We start from the raw sequence: 22,901 nt of genomic DNA, 5'->3' as shown, positions 1-22,901 counted from the left end.
TTCTATATATTTGGTTCTTTCGTGGAATACTAGATTCTTGAAAACGTGGAGTGCAGACTGACTATCACGGAACACTGAGATAGGCATAGAAAAAGGGACGACCAGTTCTTCAAATAATCTGCTCAACTATACCAATTCCCCCACTACTTTCCTCAGGGCTCTATACTCTGCTTCTGTATAGGACAGAGATATAGTCTCTTATTGCTTAGACTTCCAGCTGACGGGGCTATTGCCTAGAAGAACTAACAACCTGTAATGGATCTCCTGGAGTCTGGGAAAGCTGCTCAATCAGAATCACAATAGGCTCTAACTGTGTGATCTGCATCTTTTGACATGAAAATCCCTAGAGTAGGATCCTTTTTTAGGTATCTGAACATGTGAAATCCTGCCTTCAAATGAGGCTCTTTGGGCTCTTGCATAAACTGCCTCAAGTGTTGAACACTGTATGCAATATCCAACCTTTTATTAGTTTGGAAATTCAGCTTACCTACCAGCTTCCTATAATAAGTAGTATCATGCCGAATGGTGCCTTCCCTGGCTTTTAGTTTTATAGTGGGATCTAAGGGTGAGGAACAAGAACTGTGATCCAAGCAATTGTACTCTTTCAACTAGTCCAACATAAACTTCCTTTGGGATGTAATGGCACCAGCATCTTTGTACATGACTTCCAACCCCAAAAAGGAATGCAATTGACCAGGTCTTTGATCTTGAATTGTTCATGTAGAAAGGTTGTGAGTTGTGCAATTGCCTGCTAATCAGTCCCAGTGAGCAAACACATTATCCACATATACTACAACATATAATGAGGATTCTCCATTCCTATTGTAGAAGAGTGAGGATTCATTAATGGAATGTGTATAACCCTTTGAACACAATGCTTCAGTCAATTTTGCATACCACTGTCGATTAGCTTGTTTTAAACCATAGAGAGACTTAATTAGCTAACAAACCAGTCTTGGTTTATCCACAACAAGTCCAGGTGGTACTTGCATATACACTTCCTCATTAATATCCCCATAAAGGAAAATATTGTTCACATCTAGCTTAGATATGGCCCAACCTTTCTTAACTGTTATGGCTATCAATTCTCTCACTGTTGTCAGCTTCACCACTGGTGAAAATATTTCTGTGTAATCAATTCCTGCCTACTGAATGTAGCCTTTAACTACCAATCTAGCTTTAAATCTTTTAATGCTACCATTAGTTGTGTGCTTCACCTTGTAGACCCATTTGCAACTTATTTCTTGCTTCCTAAGTGGTAAAAGTACTAGGTCTTAGGTTTGATTGGAATATAATGTTTCAAACTCTTGTGTCATTGCAACTTGTCATGCATGATCAATAGCTGCCTCCTCATATGATGATGATTTCCTGTCATGACAAACATTTCTCACAAGAACCTGACTATTATGGGTTAGTAGATTAGAGGCAATGTTATGATTCATAGAAAACAAAGCATTAAGGGAAATAGAATTTGGTTTAAGGTTAGGAAGAGAATTGTACATACTCTTACAAATAACCAGGTGGCCTATGTATTCTTTGAGATTGTCTCGGTTGTAAAGGTTGTACAGAGGATTGTTCAGCATAATGTTGTGGTGAATAAGGTAGTGGAGATATAGGTACTGTAGAAGGTGATAGGGAAGCAACAAGTGCAGGTGACATAGAGTTGGATGTGCTATCAGGACTCCTTTGACCAGGGAGAACATCAGACAATTGTTGTGCAATTTTTGTGTCACCAGAAGATTGTTCATAAAAGGACTCGATGAAGGGAAAAGAATGAGGAACATAAGGTTGAGAAGATGCATTCATGCTGACTGCAAAGGGAAAAATGGACTCATTAAAGATTATATCTCTGAAAATTTGGATCTTCTTAGTGCCTAGACTCGAACTTTGTACCCCTTTGTGTTAAAGGATAACTAACAAAGATGTGGTATTGTTCTAGGCTCAAACATGTCCCTGTGTGGTTTTGGTACAGTAGGATAGCACAGACACCCAAAGCTTTTTAGGTGAGAATATTTTGCTTTCTTTTGTACAATAGCTCATATGGAATCTAGTTTCTAATAGAGCCAGAAGGCAATCTGTTTATAATGTGGGTGGCACAAAGAACACATTCTCCCTAGTATTTTAGTGGCAATTTCGATTGGAAAAAAAGTGCTCTGCCTGTTTCAAGAAGATACTTATTTTTTCTTTCCACCACACAATTCTGCTGTGGTGTATAGGGGAAAGTTCTTTGGTGGATAATACCTTTAGATTGGAATAGCACACTTGCTTTCTGTGTTGGTGAATTCTAACCCATTGTCTGACCTTATGGCCTTTATAGTCACAACAAATTGATTTTCCACTAGATTAATAAAGCCTTTGAGCACTTGGAGAGCATTATTTTTACTAGATAAAAGGTGAGTCCAGGTAGACCTACTGAAGTCAGCCACTATGGTCATGAATGTGTAGGAACATGATATGGGCCCCATAGATCAATATGTAATAGTTCAAAAATTCTGCTAGTTGTACTAGTTCTCTAAGGAAATGGGAGTCTTTCTTGTTTAGCCATGGGGCAAATGGTACAGTTGAAAGGTTGTTTGGGAGAGAAAGTTAGAGGAATGAAAGAAATGTTCTTCCATTTGATAAAAGGGACATGTCCAAGTCTGTTGTGCCATAACACATTCTTATTATCTCCAATTCATAAATGAGAAGATGGATTTATAAGAGAAAATTGTCCTTCATTATTTGCACATGAACTATTTACAATTGGATGGAAGGAAACATACATATTGACATGTAATGGCTTATTTACAACAGAATGAGTAGGACATTATGTATTATAAGTGCAACAAGTAAAAGTAGCTGGTAAGATATCAGAGGTCTTTACTATAGGGCTTGTATTGTTGCTCTTCAAGCAGCTTGGGCACATGATGTACAGCCCATCATTGACCCTACCAATCACCAGAGGCCACTTCATTGAAGGGGCCTACAGTATTCAATACTATTTAGCAAAGGCAACAAGGCAGTTGAGATGAGAGGCCAGAGAATGAACAGAGATCAAATTGTATCTAAAGGAAGGAACAAACATCACCCTGTCTAAAGTGATCTTAAGAGTGAGTATCTCACTACCAATCTCTATCACCTTTACTTTGCAGCCATTTGGAAACATAACTAACAAAGGATAGGGTAAGGTTATTATGTTGGTTAATAGGGATCTATTAAAGGTTATATTGTTTGATGCCCCTGAATCTATAATCCATGAGTCAGTCTTGTTTTTGAAACATTCACATGATAACTTACCAAAATCAATAAAGGAAGTGTAGGCTATAATATCTGCAAAGCTTGCTGCTCCAGTTGGAATATTGGCACTGTTTGTACAATCTCGTCCTCCTTCTGATTAAAACTGTTGCAACAGACTCACTAGCTGACCATATTCCTCTTTGGTGAGGCTCACACTTTGAGCATTATCATGAGAAGCACATTTCTTAGTGTCAGTAGGTTGTGTATCTATGGCTGCCACATATGCATTAGCCACTACTCTATTTCCTCTATTGAGCTTACTGTTCTGGTTACCATTGAGATTATGTCCATAGTTGAAGTTTTGTTTTGGATTCTGATTGAAGTTGGAAACCAGATTGTGATTTGTGTTTGGATTCTGATTTTGACTGAAACTTTGAGGATGGTCATGAAGCTTATAACATTTCTCTTTAGTATGACCTGGTCTCTTGCAATGATCGCAGAATGGTTTGTTTATATTGCTGTTATTGTTTTTAGGAGAGTAATTAGTCCTGAAGGACCCTGGTCTACTTGTGCTAGATTCAAGGTTGTTGATTCAAGAGCTAGATGGTTATTTGGCTTGATTTCTCTTTGTCTTTCCTCTTGAATTAGTAGTGAAAAAGCCTGGGCAATTGAGGGAAGAGGATTCATCATGAGTATACTACCTTGGACTAAAGTGCATGTCTCATTCATTCCCACGAGGAACTGTATCAACCTCCTATCTTGTTCAGCTTTGTGCATACTTTCCTTGGCCACACACGTGCAATTGCAAGTACAATGAGATTTGGCAGTTAAAGTGTCGAGTTCTTCCCATAACTTCTTCATCTCAGTGTAGTAATCAGTGATGTCAAGAGTTCCTTGGGATAGATCATTAATTTTCTTTTGAATTTGGTACAGTTTTGTTCCATTAATTTGATCATATCGATCTTCAAGTTCTCTCCATAATTCAACTGCATCTGTCACATACTCAATACTGTCTGCAATTTTTTTAGCTAGAGAGTTCAGGATCCATGAAGTTACCATATCATCACACCTTTTCCACAATCGATATTTCGATGAGTCTAGATCTGGTCTTTTGCATTCCACGTTGATGAACCCTAGCTTATTTTTTATTGGTAGGGCTCACATTCCACCTCTTCTCCATGAACATTATCCAAAACCATCAAATGGAACAGGAACCAATGTTGCTTCGGGATAATCAGACGGATGAATATAAAAGGGGCTACTAGTATCAACAATTAGCTGATTAGGAGATTTAGCCATGGACGATGTAGATTGTTCATCATCTTCGACGTTAGTCATCTCGCACAGTATGAGATCTTTAAGTGACCGAAGACTAAAAAGTAGTAATTACAGATCTAAAAAGCTAACAATGAATAGAGTACAACTTTTTCAAAATTACGACTCGAGATCGATGAAAAATGAAACTTGCATGAGTACGTTCTAATCGAATTACAGGATGACGGATCGAGATTTAACAGAATCAGAGGAACGAGTCAAAACCTGTGATAGGCTATGATACCATATTAGATTTGTCAATGAAACAGTAATTTGAGCTTTAGCTGAACTTCAATGATGATGAGAGCTTGACCTCTTCGCCATGAGAGAAGGGAATGGAGAGAATAGGGAAGAATGAGAAAATGCATCTTCCAGAATTCTAATTCTCTTATTGAATTCTAAGTGGAGAACCTACTATATACAAAAAATGAAAATGACAGAAAACAAAACTAAACATAACTGACTAACTAACAAGTGAGTTGGATACAGCTGTCAACTCACTGCTACACTAACCAACTAAGGACTAAGCTAAGTAAAGCTCTTACTAAATTACATAATTAATCTTAACAAAATTTACCTTGAGTATTTGCTACATTTGATATTTTACATACAACGCTATTTTTTTGTGTTCAATTAGTTGTAACATTTTGTGTTCTTTCTATTTTTCTCTTTAAGTTTTAATTTATGAGTAAATGAGAGGCATGCATTTGTAGGCTGGCTCCATATTAAAGAATGGCATGACCATTTGACCTATGTATAACATATAGTGGTCATACCCTGTAAAATTTTGGAAAAAATCTTGTATATATATGCACTTATACCTTAAATATTAGTATATAAACAACTTGGTAACCTGAACATTAAAGCCTTTAGGGGCACCAGTTGAACAGAATAGTTGTGCCCCTATAGTGTGAAAATTCTGGGTCCGCCTATGTTCTTGTATATCTACTATTCACACCATCTGATTCTTCGTTTCAGGAGGAGATCTTGAGCTCTATTTATATGTAGTACCAGTACTTTAATTTCTCTCATAGCAATGCAGAGAACTAGCTGACTTCTCCACAAGTTTGATGTTTAATTTGTATCAAAGTTCCAGAAGGAATAATAAGTAAGTCGTGTATATGCTCATGCATTTATGTTTTATATATATATATATATATATATATATATATATATATATATATATATATATATATATATTTGTTTCTCTTGAAGGGGAACTTTGGCGCAACTGGTAAAGTTGTTGTCATGTGATCAGGAGATCATGGGTTCAAGCCGTGGAAACAGTTTCTTGCAGAAATACAGGGTAAGACTGCGTACAATAGACCCTTGTGGTCCGACCCTTCTCCCACCCCGTGCATAGCGGGAGCTTGGTGCACCGAACTGCATTTTTATATTTGTTTTTCTCCTAGTTAAAGTATAGCACTCTTTGACTATATAATACCTATTATTATTGAAATATATGTGTCAAGTTCACATGTAAGTTAATGCTTTATATTGTCAGGTGTTTAGTCAGTTGATGTAGTTTCTTTTTTTTCTTTTTTCTTTTTTGATAAAGGAGCCTGGGGGCGCTGATTATTATTAAGCATTAAACTTAAAGAGAGTTATTACAGTGTCAGACTGATTTTATCGAAACAATTCCTAATTTATCTTTGTGGAAAGTAGAGAAAGCAAATAAAGGTGGTTCGCTCCAGAAGTGTTCTCCACACTCAGCATTAGTATGTGAGTTACAGTAGCTCCCAAACTTCGCTAGTGTGTGCGTCATTTGGTTTCCTTTACAGTAGACATGCCTAACTTCCGATTGATCCAGTGCTTTTAACAGGAACCTGCAATCATGGAGAAGATTAGCATTAGCTTTAGTGTTTATGTAGTTGAATACTTTAGTAGTTTCCTTTAACCTTTTGTGTTGTCTCCATTTATTTTCTCTTTTTAGTTTTAATTTATGAGTAAAGCAGATGCCTGTTTTATTTGTAATTCTATAGAGTAGATGGTTCAACACGAAAAACTTTCTCAGTTGTAGTAATGTCAACTGGAGTATTTGATATCAAGAATGTTGTGAAGGCAATAATTAGTTAGAGTTAGCGACTAAAATATTTTAACACGTGAAATATTTACTTGGGTTTAGTCCATGATAAGCAGTTTATACACTTCCTCACGTTCTTTCTTTTGTAGAATTTAGTGAATAAGTTAAACATTTAGGGAACATTTAGGTCGTTTCTAGAAGGACTTAGATAAGATGGTGTGTGGTATCCCGCACACCAAAAAGCTTTTCGTAGAAGGAGATTTCAACGGCTACATTGGAGTGACATTTGGGAGTATGATGATGTGCATGGTAGCTTTGGTTTTGGAGATAGAAACGAAGGAGGAACGTCTCTGCTGGACTTTGCTAGAGCATTTGATTTGGTGATAGCAAACTCGAGTTTCCCGAAGAAGAGGGAGCACTTGGTCACCTTCCGGAGTTCGGTAGCTGAGACTCAGCTTGATTATGTACTTTGTAGGAAATCCGATAGAGGTCTTTGCATGGATTGCAAGGTCATCCCAAGTGAGAACCTCTCGACCCTTCATAGGCTCCTGGTCAGAGGAAGAGGAGGAAGAGGGCGATGTATAGCCGACATAGGATAAAGTGGGGAGCCTTAACGGAAGCTAAAGCGCAGGAGTTGCGGGTCAAACTGGTGACTATGGGGGCTTGGAGGAGTAGTGGGGACGCAAGCGCTATTAGGACCATGACTGCGCAGTGCATTAGGAAAGACGCGAGAGAGGTATTAGGGATCTCAAAGGGTTACTCTAGTGGTCACAAGGGAGACTGGTGGTGGAATGGAGAGGTGCAAGAAAAAGTGGATACCAAGAAAGCAGTGTATTTGAAGCTAGTGGAAAGTGTAGACAAGGAGGAGAAGAGGGCGAATAGGGAGCATTATAAGTTGGTTAAGAAAGAGGCTAATATAGTAGTTACCGCGGCAAAGACTGCAGTTTTTAGTCGTCTGTATAAGGAACTCGAGGGCCGAAGTGGGGATAAGAGGTTGTTCAGGTTAGCCAAGGTGCGAGAAAGGAAGGCGTGTGACTTGGACCAAGTGAAGTGCATCAAGGACGAAGAACGTAGAGTTTTGTTGGATGAGGGACTTATCCATCGGAGATGGCAGACCTACTTCCATAGTCTCTTGAACGATGAGAGGGACAGGAGCATTGTACTAGGTGATTTGGAACTCTCCAGGAGTCGTTGTGACTTTGGGTATTGTAGGCAGATTAGAGTTGATGAAGTTGAGGATGCTATGCGTAAGATGAGCAGGGGCAAAACGACCAGGCCGGATAAAATTTTGGTAGAGTTTTGGAAGAGTGTGGGCAAGGCGTGCTTGGAGTAGCTCACTAGGTTATTTAATATCATTTTTAAAACGAAGAAGATGCCTGAAGAGTAGAGGTGGAGCACAATGGTTCCTGTATACAAGAACAAGGGTGATATCCAAAATTGCAATAATTATCAGGGCATCAAGCTGCTTAGCCATACTATGAAAGTTTGGGAGAGAGTGGTAGAGCTAAGGGTGAGAAGGAGTGTGATTATTTCCGAGAATCAATTTGGGTTTATGCTGGGGCGTTCGACTATAGAAGTCATTCACCTTGTTAGGAGATTGATGGAGCAATATAGGGAGAGAAAGAAGGACTTGCATATGGTGTTCATCACTTAGAAAAGGCATACAATAAAGTTCCGAGTGAGGTTTTGTGGAGATATTTGGAGGCTAGAGGTGTTTTTGTTGCCTACGTTAGGTTGATTAAGGACATATATGATGGAGTAAAGACTCGAGTGAGGATGGTAGGGGGGGAGGGGGGACTCAGACCATTTTCCGATTATGATGGGGTTGCATCAGGGGTCAGCATTCAGCCCGTTTTTGTTTGCTCTTGTGATGGACGTACTGACGCACTACATTCAAGGGAAGGTGTTGTGGTGCATGCTATTTGCATATGATATTGTATTGATTAATGAGATGTGAGACGGTGTGAACGCCCAATTAGAGGTATGGAGGCAGACCTTGGAATCTAAGAGTTCCAAGATGAGCAGCACCAAGACAGAATACTTGGAGCGTAAGTTTAGTGGCGAGACTCTAGGAGGGGGAAGAGAGATGATACTAGACTCGCGGGTCATCCCTATGATAGGAAGTTTTAAGTACCTCGGGTCTATTATTCAGGGGGATGGAGAGAATGATGAAGATGTCGCACTTCGTATTAGGGCGGGATGGATGAAATGGAGACTCATTTACAGTGTTTTGTGTGATAAGAAGGTGCCACCGAAACTTAAGGGTAAGTTATAGAAAGTGATGGTCAGAGCAACGATGTTGTATGGGGATGAGTGTTGGCCACTCAAGATTGCTCATGTCCAAAAGATGGAGGTAGCATAGATGAGGATGTTGAGATGGATGTGCGGGCACACCAGGTTAGATAGGATCAGAAATGAGATTATTCACGATAAGGTTGGGGTGGCCTCTATTGAGGACAAGATGCGATAAGCACGACTTAGGTGGTTTGGTCATGTGAGGAGGAGGAGCACAAACGCCCCGGTGAGGAAGTGTGAGAGGTTGACATTGGAGGGCCTACGGAGAGGTAGAGGTGGGCTAAAGAAGAGGTGGGGAGAGGTGATTAGGCAAGACATGGCGCAACTTCAGCTGACCGAGGACATGACCCTTGATATGAAGGTATGGAGGTCGAGAATTAGGGTAGTATAGTAGGTAGTGTAGAGTGTTCATAACATTAGTATTGGCACGTAGTCTCGTTTTCTGTTGGTAGTAGATTTTTATGACTAACCGTTGTTTTCTTTCATTGTTGATCACTTCCTATCTTGTTGTGTTATTCCGCTTTTATATGGCTTTTTGATATTGTCCTTTCTTGCCTATATTTTCATTAATGTGGTATTTATACTATCCTGAGCCGAGGGTCTATTCGAAACAACCTCTCTATCCTCACAAGGTAGGAGTAAGATATGCGTACACACTACAAAGGTTTGTGTACACACTACCCTCCCCAGACCCCACGGTGTGGGATAATACTGAGTATGTTATTGTTGTTGTTGTTAGGGTGTGTTTGGTATGACGGAAAATATTTTTCGAAAAATATTTTTCCATTTTTCACAAAATAGTTTGGAAAGTATTTTCCTAGATATCACATTTTTCTGAAATTGGAGGAAAATGACTTCCTTAGAAAAAATTAGGAAAACATTTTCCAAAAACTCCACAGACCCTCACATCTAATCCCAACCCCGCCCCCTTCTCTCCCTACCCCACCTCTCCCATCCAGCCCCCTCTCTCCAAAAGGCTTTTTTCTTTCAAATTTCAATTTTTTTCCGTCATCACCCACTATGCTATCCCCCCGCCCCGCCTAACAAATTATTTTTTTACTTCTTTTTTTTGTAATTTCAAATTTCTGTTTTTTGGTTTTTCTAAAACACCCCCCTCTGCCGCCTTGCCTCCCCCAAAAAAAAACATATTTTTTTTTATATATTTTCAGTTTTAGTTTTTTCATCTTTCAGTTTACAGGTTCGAAATTTTACAAGTCAAAGTTATGAGTTCGGAGGTTTATGTGTTTGGAAGTTTACGGGTTTAGAAATTATTAGAAATTATAAAGTTTACGGGTTCGAAAATTCGCGGTTTCGAAGTTTAGCGGATCGGAAGTTTATGAAATTTGTGGGTTTGAAAGGTTGTTGGTTTGAAAGTTTATGACTTCATGTTTATTGTATCTAAATTATTTATGAATACTCTTGAAAAGTTATTTTCCTTAATTTGCGTACCAAACACCACAAAATAAGTAAGATTACTACTTGTTTTCCAGGAAAACATTTTCCACAGAAAATATTTTCCGTTATACCAAACACACTCTTAGTGGAAGTCAATTGTAATTTAAAAATATTTTGTTATTTTGAAGCTAATCTAACATGGCAAAAGAAATGGTAAATTATTACTTTTATTTAGTTAATTTTGATTTTAAAAATTAGAGGTAGCTCATCACTAAGATGTACAGTTCGATTTTTGTCAATTTTTTTTCTTTCTCCTTCCCTTTGTCCATTCGAGCCTGCGTTATTCCGAATTTAAAAAACAAATGTTAATTGTCATTGTTATTAATTATTGAATTATATATTTTTACTATTTAAAGTGTAACAGTTGTGAAAATCAAAGTTATTTGGATGTATCGTAATACTATTATTCTTCTAAGTTCAATACCTATAATATTTAAAATATCAACAATATATTTGCGTGGGCTACATGTTGGGCTAGACAACTATGTGATTTAACCCAATAGGCGTGTTCTTTCTTTGGGCCAACCTATACATGCTTGAGATTTTTACCTCCTATTGCAAAAGTTAGCACCTTATTTATTTTAAATAAATATCATTTTAAAAAATTATATTCTATAGATACTTTTTAATGTTTATAGCAAAATATCTAATTTTGGTTAACTCCTATACCTAAGCCACTAAATAAGATATTCAGTTACACTATTTTCTTTTCCTCTCTACTTTGATACATGGCATTCTCTTCCCCACGCTCTCTCCTCTCTCTTTATTCTCTTCTCCTCCCCGCCGACGCAATTATGCTCACCGCCACACCACCATCTTCTGCTTCTAAAATCAGAAGAACAAACAGAGCGTTGATGGTTCAACGACTAAACTCTTTGTAAAGTTAAGTCCTTCGAGGCTTCTACCCCTCGGGCCAAATATATTACAAGCAGGATGATCCCTATCTTTCCCTTCTGGTAGATAAGCTCTCCAGTACCAATCCCTATCTTGAACTGTTACAAAGTATTTACCATTGGATGAGGTAGAATATTACCCAATACCCTAATATCGGCTTCAGCAAGCCTCACAGCAACATGATTAGATAATGCCTCTTAATTTCAAATATACCTTGACCAAATTGTTTCTGATTTGATCAGATTGGTTCTGAGGCGACAATTGGTAATTTATTGGATCGGATTCAGGGACCCATTGGGGCTGAGCACCTTGATTTTCTATTAATATATTTTCAATGTATCACACTGTATTTTCATGTATTTCATTGTATTCATTGTCTATTTTTTCATTGTAATTCAATATATTCCATGTATTTTATTGTATTCACTATTTTTTTTTCATTGTATTTCAATGTATCCCGCTGTATTCTATGTATTTTATTGTATTTATTGTCTCGCTATATGCCATGAATGTATTCATATGTTTTTTTAATTAATATAATTTATGTATTCAAATATATTATATAATTTCTCTGAAGATTGCTATGTTTCTGGGGTATTTTTCGGTTGAGAATCTTTTTTATAACTGGAAATACAAAATTTGTGTGTTGTAATTGAGTTTGTTGAGTTATATTAGGAGTCTATTATGTTAATTGATTCACTTTCCGTTTAAAAACAGTGTAATCCCATGTTTCACGCCATGAATATAGTCGAATACACTCGAATACAATATTTGATTAGCTGGACTTCCCTGATTCACGCCTATTTTTGCCATTGTATTCATGAATACAGTAACTTAAATACATCTAATACATCTTATAACAACAGAAAACGTATCTACAATCTGTAATATAGCAAATGGTATCTATAGATAGCTAATTACCACTAAAAGATAGTGCTTTATGAAAATTTCTCTACGAGCTTTAGTTTACTCAAAAATTGGAGAAATATAATAGGAATGTTCACACAAATAACCGATCGAATTTGCTGTTTACTTTTTCTAGCAAGTATACACAGATTATACACATATTATATATGGATATCATATATTATACATTTGGCAGTTATATTCAGTTTACTTAAATATTGGAGAAATATAATAGGGATCTTTCCACAAATAGCCGGTCGAATTTATTATTTACCTTTTCTAGCAAGTATACATAGATTATACATGGATTACATATATCACACATTCGGCGGCTATTTTAAGTTTAAGCATTTGGATAGGTGGCTATTTAAGTTAATTCTTCAATATAATTTTTTGGGGGGTGGTTTTAACGTTTGACCATGGACAGAATTTTAAGATCAAAAAGTTAAAGTATTGTCCATGCGTCAATACTTGTTAAACTTGAAGTTTTGCCCATGATATAAGATGAGACAAAATCTCAAGACCACCCACTTTAAAGGTTATTTGTGTACTACATCCAAAAAGATCTATAAGGTTATAACACCCATACCACGTCTTTTCTTTTTTTAGTCGAAACCAGAAAAATAAGAAGAATTAAATAATTGCTCACCAGACCGTTTAAATTAAAAATAGCATGCAAATATATAATATAGGTATATAATTCATATATAATGTGTAGAAATTCAAGATCAAAAGTTAAAAATGTTACGGACCAATACTTGTTAAATTTGACGTTTTGCTCATGGGACAAGCGGGAAAAAAAAAATTCAAAACCACTTGCTTTAAGAGCAATTTGTGTACTTCATCCAAAACTAGACCAAAAAGATCTATAAGCTCATAACTCCTATACCATGTCTTTTCTAAATTTATCTAAATAACTGTTTATCTGACCGCTTAAATTAGAAACAATATATGTATATATAATATTTATGTAACACTATTTAAATGTTTCTTTGTTAGTAATTTTTTACATTGTTTTTTGCTTTTTCAATTTAGAGACAATACGAGTCCAACTCACAATTGGAGGGAGTTATTATTTAGTTTGTTATAAAAAAAAAAAAAATGCTAGGCAAATATCTCTGATAGACACAAACCATCCACAATTTGGGAAGGTTAAACAATTAAAAATTACTCACTAATTTAAAGGAGATTTGAAATCTGAATCATCTTAAGATTATATATTTTTAAATCCTTTATGGCTCCGTTAATTTAAGGTTAATTATTTTTAAGAAATGCTTAATTAAGATTCCAGATCCATCAGCTATGACCCACTAGGATTCTTTATTTGGAAGCATTTTTTTTTTTTTTTGTGAGACAAAATATGAAAAATATCTGATCAAACGTGTACTTGCACCGAGTATAAGGAGGGCCTTTTTGTCCCTTTCTTTCTTAATTCACTCATTTTCAATGCTTTTGGCTACGAAAGAGAGCGTTCGAGCAATGATTAAGTTGTTTTCGTGTGATTTATAGGTGATAGATTCGGGTCGTGAAATTATTCAATGATATTTGCATTAATTTTTAAATTACTAAATTAAAATTCTAAACTTATCGATCGTATCCGTCGGTATTATTAAATTATTATTTTTAATTTATCGACGGATATCCGTCGGTATTGATATTATTAATATTATATTATTTTATGATATACCAACGGATATTCATCGGTAAGTAAAATTATTTGACCAACTACTTTCAGAAATGTACCGATGGCTTGTGGGGTCCATCGGTAATTACCGATGGATTCTGTCGGTTTATTTAATCGAGGAAGGATTTACCTACCAACCACTTACCGACAGACTTCCGTTGGTACAACTTTATTACCGAGGGACGTCTGTCGGTAATTTGCATCGATAAACATGTGATTTTTAGTAGTGAATTATATTACACCTTTTTAGGACACAACCCTTCTCCAAATCCTGCATAAAAGCGATATGTAGAAATAGAAACAGTCGTGGAAACACCTCTTGCAGAAATACAGGATACGACTGCGTACAATAAACCCTTATGGTTCGATTCTTTTCCAGATCTCATATATAACGGGAGTTTAGTGCACCGAACTATTTTTTTTTTGATGTCTCTATCAAATTTTGCACATTCCCATGTGAGTGAGCAGCCATGAATTTCGGCTGCGCTCTTTGATAGCTACGTTTTGAGATGTTCTTGATTTCTTCTATACTCTTTTTTTTTTTAAATTTTTAAAACCTTTTTGGTTAGTACAGGTCGTGTGAATGAGGGAATCTAATTTTAATTGATATCCTTACTCTCCGTTAGGGGCGAAGCTAGAATATTTTCGATTGAATGCAGTTTTAGTTTAAACCTTATATTGTATAAAGAGATACTAAATCAAATTTGAAATCCAATACAAACATATGATGTCGTTATCCTAAAATTTAAAAGTTATATAATTTCTTAGCCTTTGCGCTCTCCCTAGACAATGGGTATCAATAATATCATTCCGCTCTATGAGCAGTGTGCACAGGGGCGGAGCTATTGCGTGAGTTAAGTCGAACCCAATAATTTTGGTTCAGATTTTGTATTTGTTTCATGAAATTCATTTAATATGTACAAATTACTAATTTAGAATCCAATAACTTAATAGGACTAATATTCCAAATATAAAAGCTTCAAATTTTGACTCCATGTCTATGTGCATCCACTCAGCTATGAGATATACATAAGATTTTCCTCAACTCATCATACATATATTGTGTCATAAAAAAAATGGTTAGATACATCTCCACTCAGGGGCGGAGCTACGTGCGAGTTCGGCTGAATTTTGCAGCTTTGGTCATTTATATTTATCTTATGAAATTCATTGAATATGTACAAATTATTAATTTAGAACCCACTAACTTAAAAAAAAAAAAACTAGAATTCCGAACTCATAAGTTTCAAATCCTAACTCCGCATCTACCTCCACTTATATGAAAACACAACTCAATCGTTGTTAAATTTAATGTTATAAGCCTATAATATGTAGTATTAGTGTACCTCCATCTGAAAAACATGTTTGTATCCATACAATGAACATGAGTTTCATTAACAACTATAGGCATTGTCAATATATATTCAATAATGTAATTTCAACATGTGATAATCACTCACCAAATACATATTCTTTCAGCTTATTCAGTGTCATATTCATAACTTAATCTAGATTTATAAACAATGTAACTTTTTAGCCAAATTACAATATCATAACATTTCTATCTTCACGAGGTAGGGGTAAGATCTACGCAAACATCATCCTTCCTATACTTCACATGTGGGATTAAGTTGAGTTTATTGTTGTCGTTGTTGGACAGTATTCATAATCATATACTTTACTACGGATCCAAAATTTAAAATTTATAGATTCCTACGATGATTTTGAGTTAATACTATAATAGTCACTGGGTCCATAATTAATTGTTTATAAATATTTAATGCTTTCTTTCGTTGTTTCTCCACCTCACCCTTCTGTGTCTTACTTAAATAAAAGATAGATTTAGAGGTTCTGAATTTGACTTGACGATAGATATTTCTTTAAGTATATTCTTGGTTTTATCCAACGGAAAAGGCCAATATACCCATGTACTATTAAAAAAGATTTAAATGTACCCCTCGTTATATTTTGAGTTTAAATATATCTCTGATGTTATACTATTGGTTCAAATATATCCCTTTTATGCTAAATTTGTACAAAGTGGACATCCAATCCTACATGATCCTGACATTTGATGAGGTGGATGCCACATGGCTTGCCACCTCAGCGCCCCTAACCCATTCTACCCCTCCCTTCTATTTTTTACCACTAAAATTTTCTTCTCCTCCACCACTATTATCACCATTACCGCTTGAAAAATATTGTATTTTAAATTTTAGTCTTTTATATATGGATTAGGGGTGTTGAGGTGGCATTTCATGTGGCATCCACCAATACCACGTAAGACTGGATGTCCATCTTGGACAAACTTAACATAATAGGGGTATATCTGAACGATTAGTATTACTACAGGGGTATATTTGGACCTAAAGTATAACAAAGGTTATATTTAAACATTTTCTCATAGTACATAGGTATATTTGGCTCTTTGCCCTTTATCCAACAGTGTTACATTAGAGGTGGGCATCGGTCGGTTCGGTTCGGTTATGAATATTATCGGTTTAGCATATCGGTTATCGGTTTACAAATTTGATAAAACCGATAACCGAATCGATAAGATATCGGGTATCGGGTATCGGTTAATCGGTTATCAATCATTATCGGTCCGGTTATCGGTTTACCCAATAAGATAACTCAATCAAGAGTTAAACAAAAAAGAAAAGACAATTCACCGGAGTTAAGTAAAAAAGAGAAGAATTCACATATAGCATACTAAAGACTTACGCTAGGAGTAACTAGTAAGGTCTATGAAGAATGAAGATGAAGCAACTGAAGAGTGGGGTTGAGAAAGAATAGGAGTGAATGAACTGAAGCTCTAACATTTGTATATACTTAAGGATAAAGTCGTAATTTTATTAATTCTTATTGGGTTATCGGTTAACCCATTAACAAAATTGGCAAACCGAGGCCCGAACCGATAACCCAATAGTAAAAAAATTCTAAACTGTTACCGAACCGTTAACCCAATAACCCGATATCGATAACCCAATAAAAAATTAACGGTTCGGGTTATCGATTTTATCCGATATATACCCAGTCCTGTGTTACATAGAATTTTAAATATGTATATAAATTTTTTTATAGACAAAAATACGACGGAATACAAGACATGAGTCATAGGGTTTAATCACGTAATAATTAATAAAATTTTGATTTAGTTTTATGTATATTTGGATGCACGTTATATGAATTTCACGAAGATTCCAAGACGTTGAATAATTAGGCAGAGTTACGTGTTACGACGAAGGCTTCAAGTGCAAATGAGTAAAAAAAAAAAAAAGGATTTCTTCCAATCAAACATTGATTCAAGTTAATGAGTTGTCTTTATTTTTTATTTATTAATTTATTTAAAAAGAATAAGTTGCTGCTTGTACGTATCCAATTACATATACAAACTATTCAAGTTTGATGACGCGGACCCAAAATTTTAATGTGACGGCATCACTACTATTTTACTCAACCAATACCCTAAAAGCTTCAAGTGTCATGGTGTCAAGTTATTTATATACGTATTTATTTTCAAGGCAAACGCATTTTCAAGTATGCTTACAATAGATCTTAGTGACCCGGCCCTTCTGTCACGATCCAAATTTTTCTTTGTAGGATATCGTAATGGCACCTAATCTTTAAAACTAGGTAAGCCTAACAACATGCGGAATATAACTGAAGTAACAATTAAATCTTAAAATCCAACAACTAGTATAAAGGAAATCTCCACAACTCAGTATATACATACTTGCCCAAAACCCAGCAAAAAACAAGTCACATGCTATATGAAATGATACTTAATATCCCTATGTAATAGTGTCTAAATAAGGACAAGGAAATAAAATAATTCAGGTGGAAGGGGGACTCTGAGGCTTGCAGATGCCGACAGGTATATCGTAAAGTCTTTGCGTACGAACTCAACTCACTCATACCTGGTCTGGTAGGAATTACTTGGATTTGCACAAAAAGATGTGTAGAAGTATAGCATGAGTATACCACAACGCTACCTAACCCAACCCGCTATAAATATAAATTATAGGAATCTAATTCGAACAATATAATTGTCACGATCCAAAATTCAACTAGTCGTGATAACACCTAACCCAACCCGCTAGGTAAGCCAATTAACAATTAACCAATTCCAATAACAATTAATAAAGCAAATAAGTAAAGAAATATTGAATCAGATATATTCCCCAAGGACTGGTAGTACAAATCATAAGTTTCTATAGATAGAATTCACAAAGCTGGTATCAAGTAAATACATCGTCTATTTGAAAAGTACATAAACTGAGTTTTATGAATCTAAGGCTACCATGTACAAGAGGCAGTTACAACCGGAACGCAGGTACGTCTTCAATTCCAGCTCCCATAGGACACAATAACATCAACAACCAACATTTGCACGCAAGGTGCAAAAGTATAGTATGAGTACAACTGACCCCATGTACTCAATAAGTAACAAACCTAACCTTAGGTTGAAAGTAGTGACGAGCTGGAACAAAGGTCGGGTCCAACACCAATAGCCAATAGCAATTCATAGCAATGTAAATCAAGCAAAGAAGTAATTCAAAGATAAAATGCTCAGCTTTTTCATAATTTCCTGAAAAATAGTTCCGCTTTTCAACTATATCAGTGAAAATCCAAATCCTTTACCGAAATCATTGAAAATATGAATAAGTTTAAAAACTATAAATTTTTCCCAAAAATTCTTTCCACAATAAATAAGATGTTTCATTTTCTTTCGAGATAACAAGTGTGAAATACCTCTCTATGTCCATATATCAATATGTGTGAGAAGTCATGAATGACGTGATACCGTACAACATGAGAAAAATGCATCTTTATGCATGTATGTCATGTGTGCATATCACTGCCATGTATCTCATAGATGAACTCATGTACTCACACTCTCAGAGTACTCAATCTCACTGTCTTACACTTTTCACTCATCATGCTCAAGCACTCAGTATTGTATATGGCCAAGCCGGCCCAAGGAAGATCCATCCCAGAATATATACATCAACTGACCAACAGTCACTCAGTACTGAGTAGGGGCAAATCGAGCCCATGGGGAAGATCCATCTCCAGGTATATAAATGCTTCGGACAAGATCCATGGAAGATCCATCCCCAGGTATATCAGGGGAAGATCCATCCCTCAGTATAATCAACCGCGCTCATTAGGGGTGTGTGCAGATTTCGGAGGGGCTCCTTCAGCCCAAGCACTATAATCCGCATGGATAACTCACATGCTATAGTATCAATATCAGAATCTGCACGGACAACTCACGTGCTATAGTATCAATATCCTCACAATCAGGCCCTCGGCCTCACTCAGTCACCAATCTCTCTAGTCTCTCTCTTGGGCTCACAATGTCATGAAACTAGCCCAAAAATTATGATATGATATATCAATAAATAACAACAGAAACTGATATATGATGTGCATATGAATGCATATGACTGATTATATAAAGAAATGAAAGCAAAAAACTCAACAGTAGAAACGACCTCAGTAGATCCCAACAGGATAAACATGTAGTCTAGACATGGTTTCTAACATGGATCACAACTCAATAGCTCAAATACATAGAAATTGCATGGTTATAGGTAAGATCATGTAACTACATAGTTCCACAGAAATAACGAAGTCACAATTCACATTGTGCATGCCCACACGTCCGTCACCTAGCATGTGTGTCATCTCAACACCAATCACATAGCACGTAATTCGGGGTTTCATATCCTCAGCACCAAGTTTAGAAGTGTTACTTACCTCGAACAAGTCAATTTCAATACCGAGCAAGCCAAGCGATGCTTCAAAATTGCCATCTCGTGCGTACCGACCTCCGAACGGTTCAAAACTAGCCAAAAGCAACTCAAATACATCAAATAATGTCAAAGGAAACAAACCCATCGATAAATGTTGAATCTTAATCAAAAGCTCAAAATCACCCAAAAAGTTCCATCCGGTCCCGCACCTCAAAACCAGACAAAACTCATAAAATTCGACAAGTCATTCAATTACGAGTCCAACCATACTAGGTTCACTCAAATCCGACTCCAATTCGATGTTCAAAACTAAAAAATTCACATTATGAAACTTTAGGCCAAAACCCCCAATTTCTCTTTAAAATTCATCAAGCAATTGCCAAAAATGAAGATGGATTCCTGAAATAATATCCAAACCAAGTGTAGAATACTTACCCCAATCCTTGTGATGAAAATTGCTCCAAAAATTGCCTCAATCCGAGTCCCACATCTCAAAATATGAAGAAAGAACCAAAACCTCGATTTTATAGTTTCTGCCCAGCATTTTTGCGTATGCGGTTATAATGTAGCATCTGCGACTTTCGCTTATGCGGATAAAATATCGCCTTTGCGAAGTCCATGGAGACTGGTCCTTCCGCACCTGCGACATTTCCCGCCTCTGCGCACGCACATGTGCGCCAACAACTCCCGCTTCTGCGCCACTCGCCGCTTCTGCGACTAATCCTGCGCTTCTGCGAACGCGTAGATGCCCTCTTACTTCCACTTATGCGATTTTCCTCAGCAGCTCACACCTCGCTTCTGCGACCACCTGCGCAAACCAGTCGCATGTGCGATCACACCAGAACCAACAACCCACACTAACCTTGGCCAAAACTTCCAAAATGCTCCGAACCTTGTCCGAAACTCACCCGAGCCCCTCGGGACCCCGTCCAAACATACCAATAAGTTTCATAATATAATACGGACCTACTCGAAGCCTCAAAACATACATAACCATATCAAAACAACGAATCGCACCTCAAATCGAACTTAATGAACTTGAAATTTTCAACTTCCATAACTCGTGCCGAAACATAGCAAATCAACCCGGAATGAACCCAAATTTTGCATACAAGTCCCAAATGACATAATGAAGCTATACCAATTCCCGGAACTACAATCCAAATCCGATATCAAAAGTCCACTCCTGGTCAAACTTTTCAAAAATTCAACTTTCGCCATTTCAAGCCAAATTCAAGTATGGACCTCTAAATCACAATCTGGACCCGTTCCTAAGTCCAAAATACCCAACGGAGCTAACGGAACCGACAAAACTCCATTCTAAGGTCAAATACCAAAAAGTCAAACTTGGTCAACTTTTCCAATCTAAAGCTTCCTAGTTGAGAATCATTCCCCCAAATCAATTTCGAATAACCTGAAAATCAAAACCGATGATTCACACAAGTCATAATATAACATACGGAGCTACTCATGCCCGTAAACTATCGAGCGAAGTGTAAATGTCCAAGACGACCGGTCGGGTCAATAATTACGGCCTTTACGAAGAAATAAAAATTTAACTCAAAAAATTAACTCGGTCCCGTGTCTCGGAACCCGACCAAAAATTATAAAAATTCGAACACTCATTCAACGACGAGTCCAACCATACCCAAATTACTAAATTTTGATCACAACTCGGCCGTCAAATCTTCAAATTAAAGCCTATGAAATTTCTGCAATTTCCAACTCAAAACAATAATTAAATGATAAAAACAACAATAGGTTCATGTAATTTAACCAAAATCGAGTTAGGAATTCTTACCCCAATGATCTCTTTGAAAATCTCCCGAAAATTCGCCTCACACCGAGCTCTCTAAGTCCAAATATGTATTATGAAAATTGAACCCTCGAACAAGACCCCTTTTTGCCCAGCAATTCTCGCTTCTGCAGGCCTTGGGATCGCACGTGCGGAAAAATCATCGCATGTGCGGATCCCACTTAAGTCCAGAAATTCCGCTTCTGCGGACTATGGCTCGCACCTGCAAGCTTGCTTCTGCGACCATAGCCTAAGCCAGCCTCGTCCGCATCAACGATCACACCTTCGCACCTGCGGACTCGCATATGTGGATAACTCCCAGCACTTGCGATCCCAGCTGGGCAAAGCCAGCTTCGCTTCTGCGACCAATTGCTCGCTTTTGAGAGTCTGCATCCGCGACCAATCCCTCCGCAGGTGCGATGACAATAGAAGGTTGGAATTTCAGCAAATTGCACATGTCCAATTTTGATCCGAATTCAATCTGTTTCATACTCGGGGCCCCCGGGACCCGTCCGAATATACCAACAAGTCTCAAAACACCTAAGGGACCTACTCAAGGCCAAAAATCACATCAAACAACATCGATTCTATAAATTGCCACCCAAATTCAAGCCTGTGAACTATGAACTTTCGAATTCCGAAACCAATGTCGATTCATATCAAAATAACTCTGATTGACTTCAAATTTTGCACACAAATCATAAATAACATTACGGACCTATTCCAACTTCTGGAATCGGAATCCTATCCCGATATCAATAAAATCAACTTCGGGTCAAACTTTCGAAATCTTCCAAACCGTAATTTTTCTAACTTTCGCCAATTCATGTCGAAACGACCTACAGACCTCCAATTCAACATCCGGATACGCTCCTAAGTCCAAAATTATCATATGGAGCTATTGGAACCGTCAAAAATCTATTCCGGAGTCGTGTATACAAAAGTCAAATTACGGTCAACTCTTACAACTTAAACCTCCAACTTAGAGACTATGCGTCCCATTTCACTCCGAAGCTCACCTGAACCCGAAACCAACCATCCTGACAAGTCACATAACCATAATATAATATAGAGGAGGCAATAAATAGGGGATCGTGGCTAAAATACTCAAAACAACTAGCTGAGTCGTTACACCTTCCCCGGACTCAAGGTATAGCGGAGACTTAGTGCACCAGGGTACCTTTTATATCAAAAATTTCTATCGAAGTTTTCGAGTAAGGTGTTCCTTCAATACTACACATAGGTCCGTCTCTAATCATACACGTAAATAGTTTAAGACTTTGTCAAAAATCACTATCAAAGGAGTATGGATGCATAAGAAACAGATCAAGTCGGTTATTATAAATCAAACTAAAATGTTATCTTAGAAAATCTTAGTTTTAATGGTAGAGTTACTCGATATGTATAATATAGAAAACATGAGCTATCAAATAAAAATGGCCGGACAACACACAAACTAGCGTTAACACCACCGTTATAAAAACAAAATTATGAACCTAAAAAACAATACGTAGATTCTATCCGCGAAATGGTGAAAAAAATTCATAAAAACATAAT

The 22,901-nt window shown here is 36.9% G+C and overlaps 1 protein-coding gene across 1 annotated transcript; it reads left to right on the top strand.

Annotated features, from left to right (window-relative positions):
- The first annotated feature begins 7,130 nt into the window (after positions 1-7,130).
- Positions 7,131-7,886, top strand: LOC138880683 (uncharacterized). The gene has a single exon (XM_070160858.1). The coding sequence runs from the start codon at positions 7,131-7,133 to the stop codon at positions 7,884-7,886; it is 756 nt and encodes a 251-aa protein (XP_070016959.1).
- The last annotated feature ends 15,015 nt before the right edge of the window (positions 7,887-22,901 follow it).

Source organism: Nicotiana sylvestris, chromosome 11 (genome assembly GCF_000393655.2).
Source record: "Nicotiana sylvestris chromosome 11, ASM39365v2, whole genome shotgun sequence".
Taxonomy (NCBI): Eukaryota; Viridiplantae; Streptophyta; class Magnoliopsida; order Solanales; family Solanaceae; genus Nicotiana; species Nicotiana sylvestris.
Note: the sequence above shows the minus strand (reverse complement) of the source record. Positions and strands in the feature narration are given on the sequence as shown.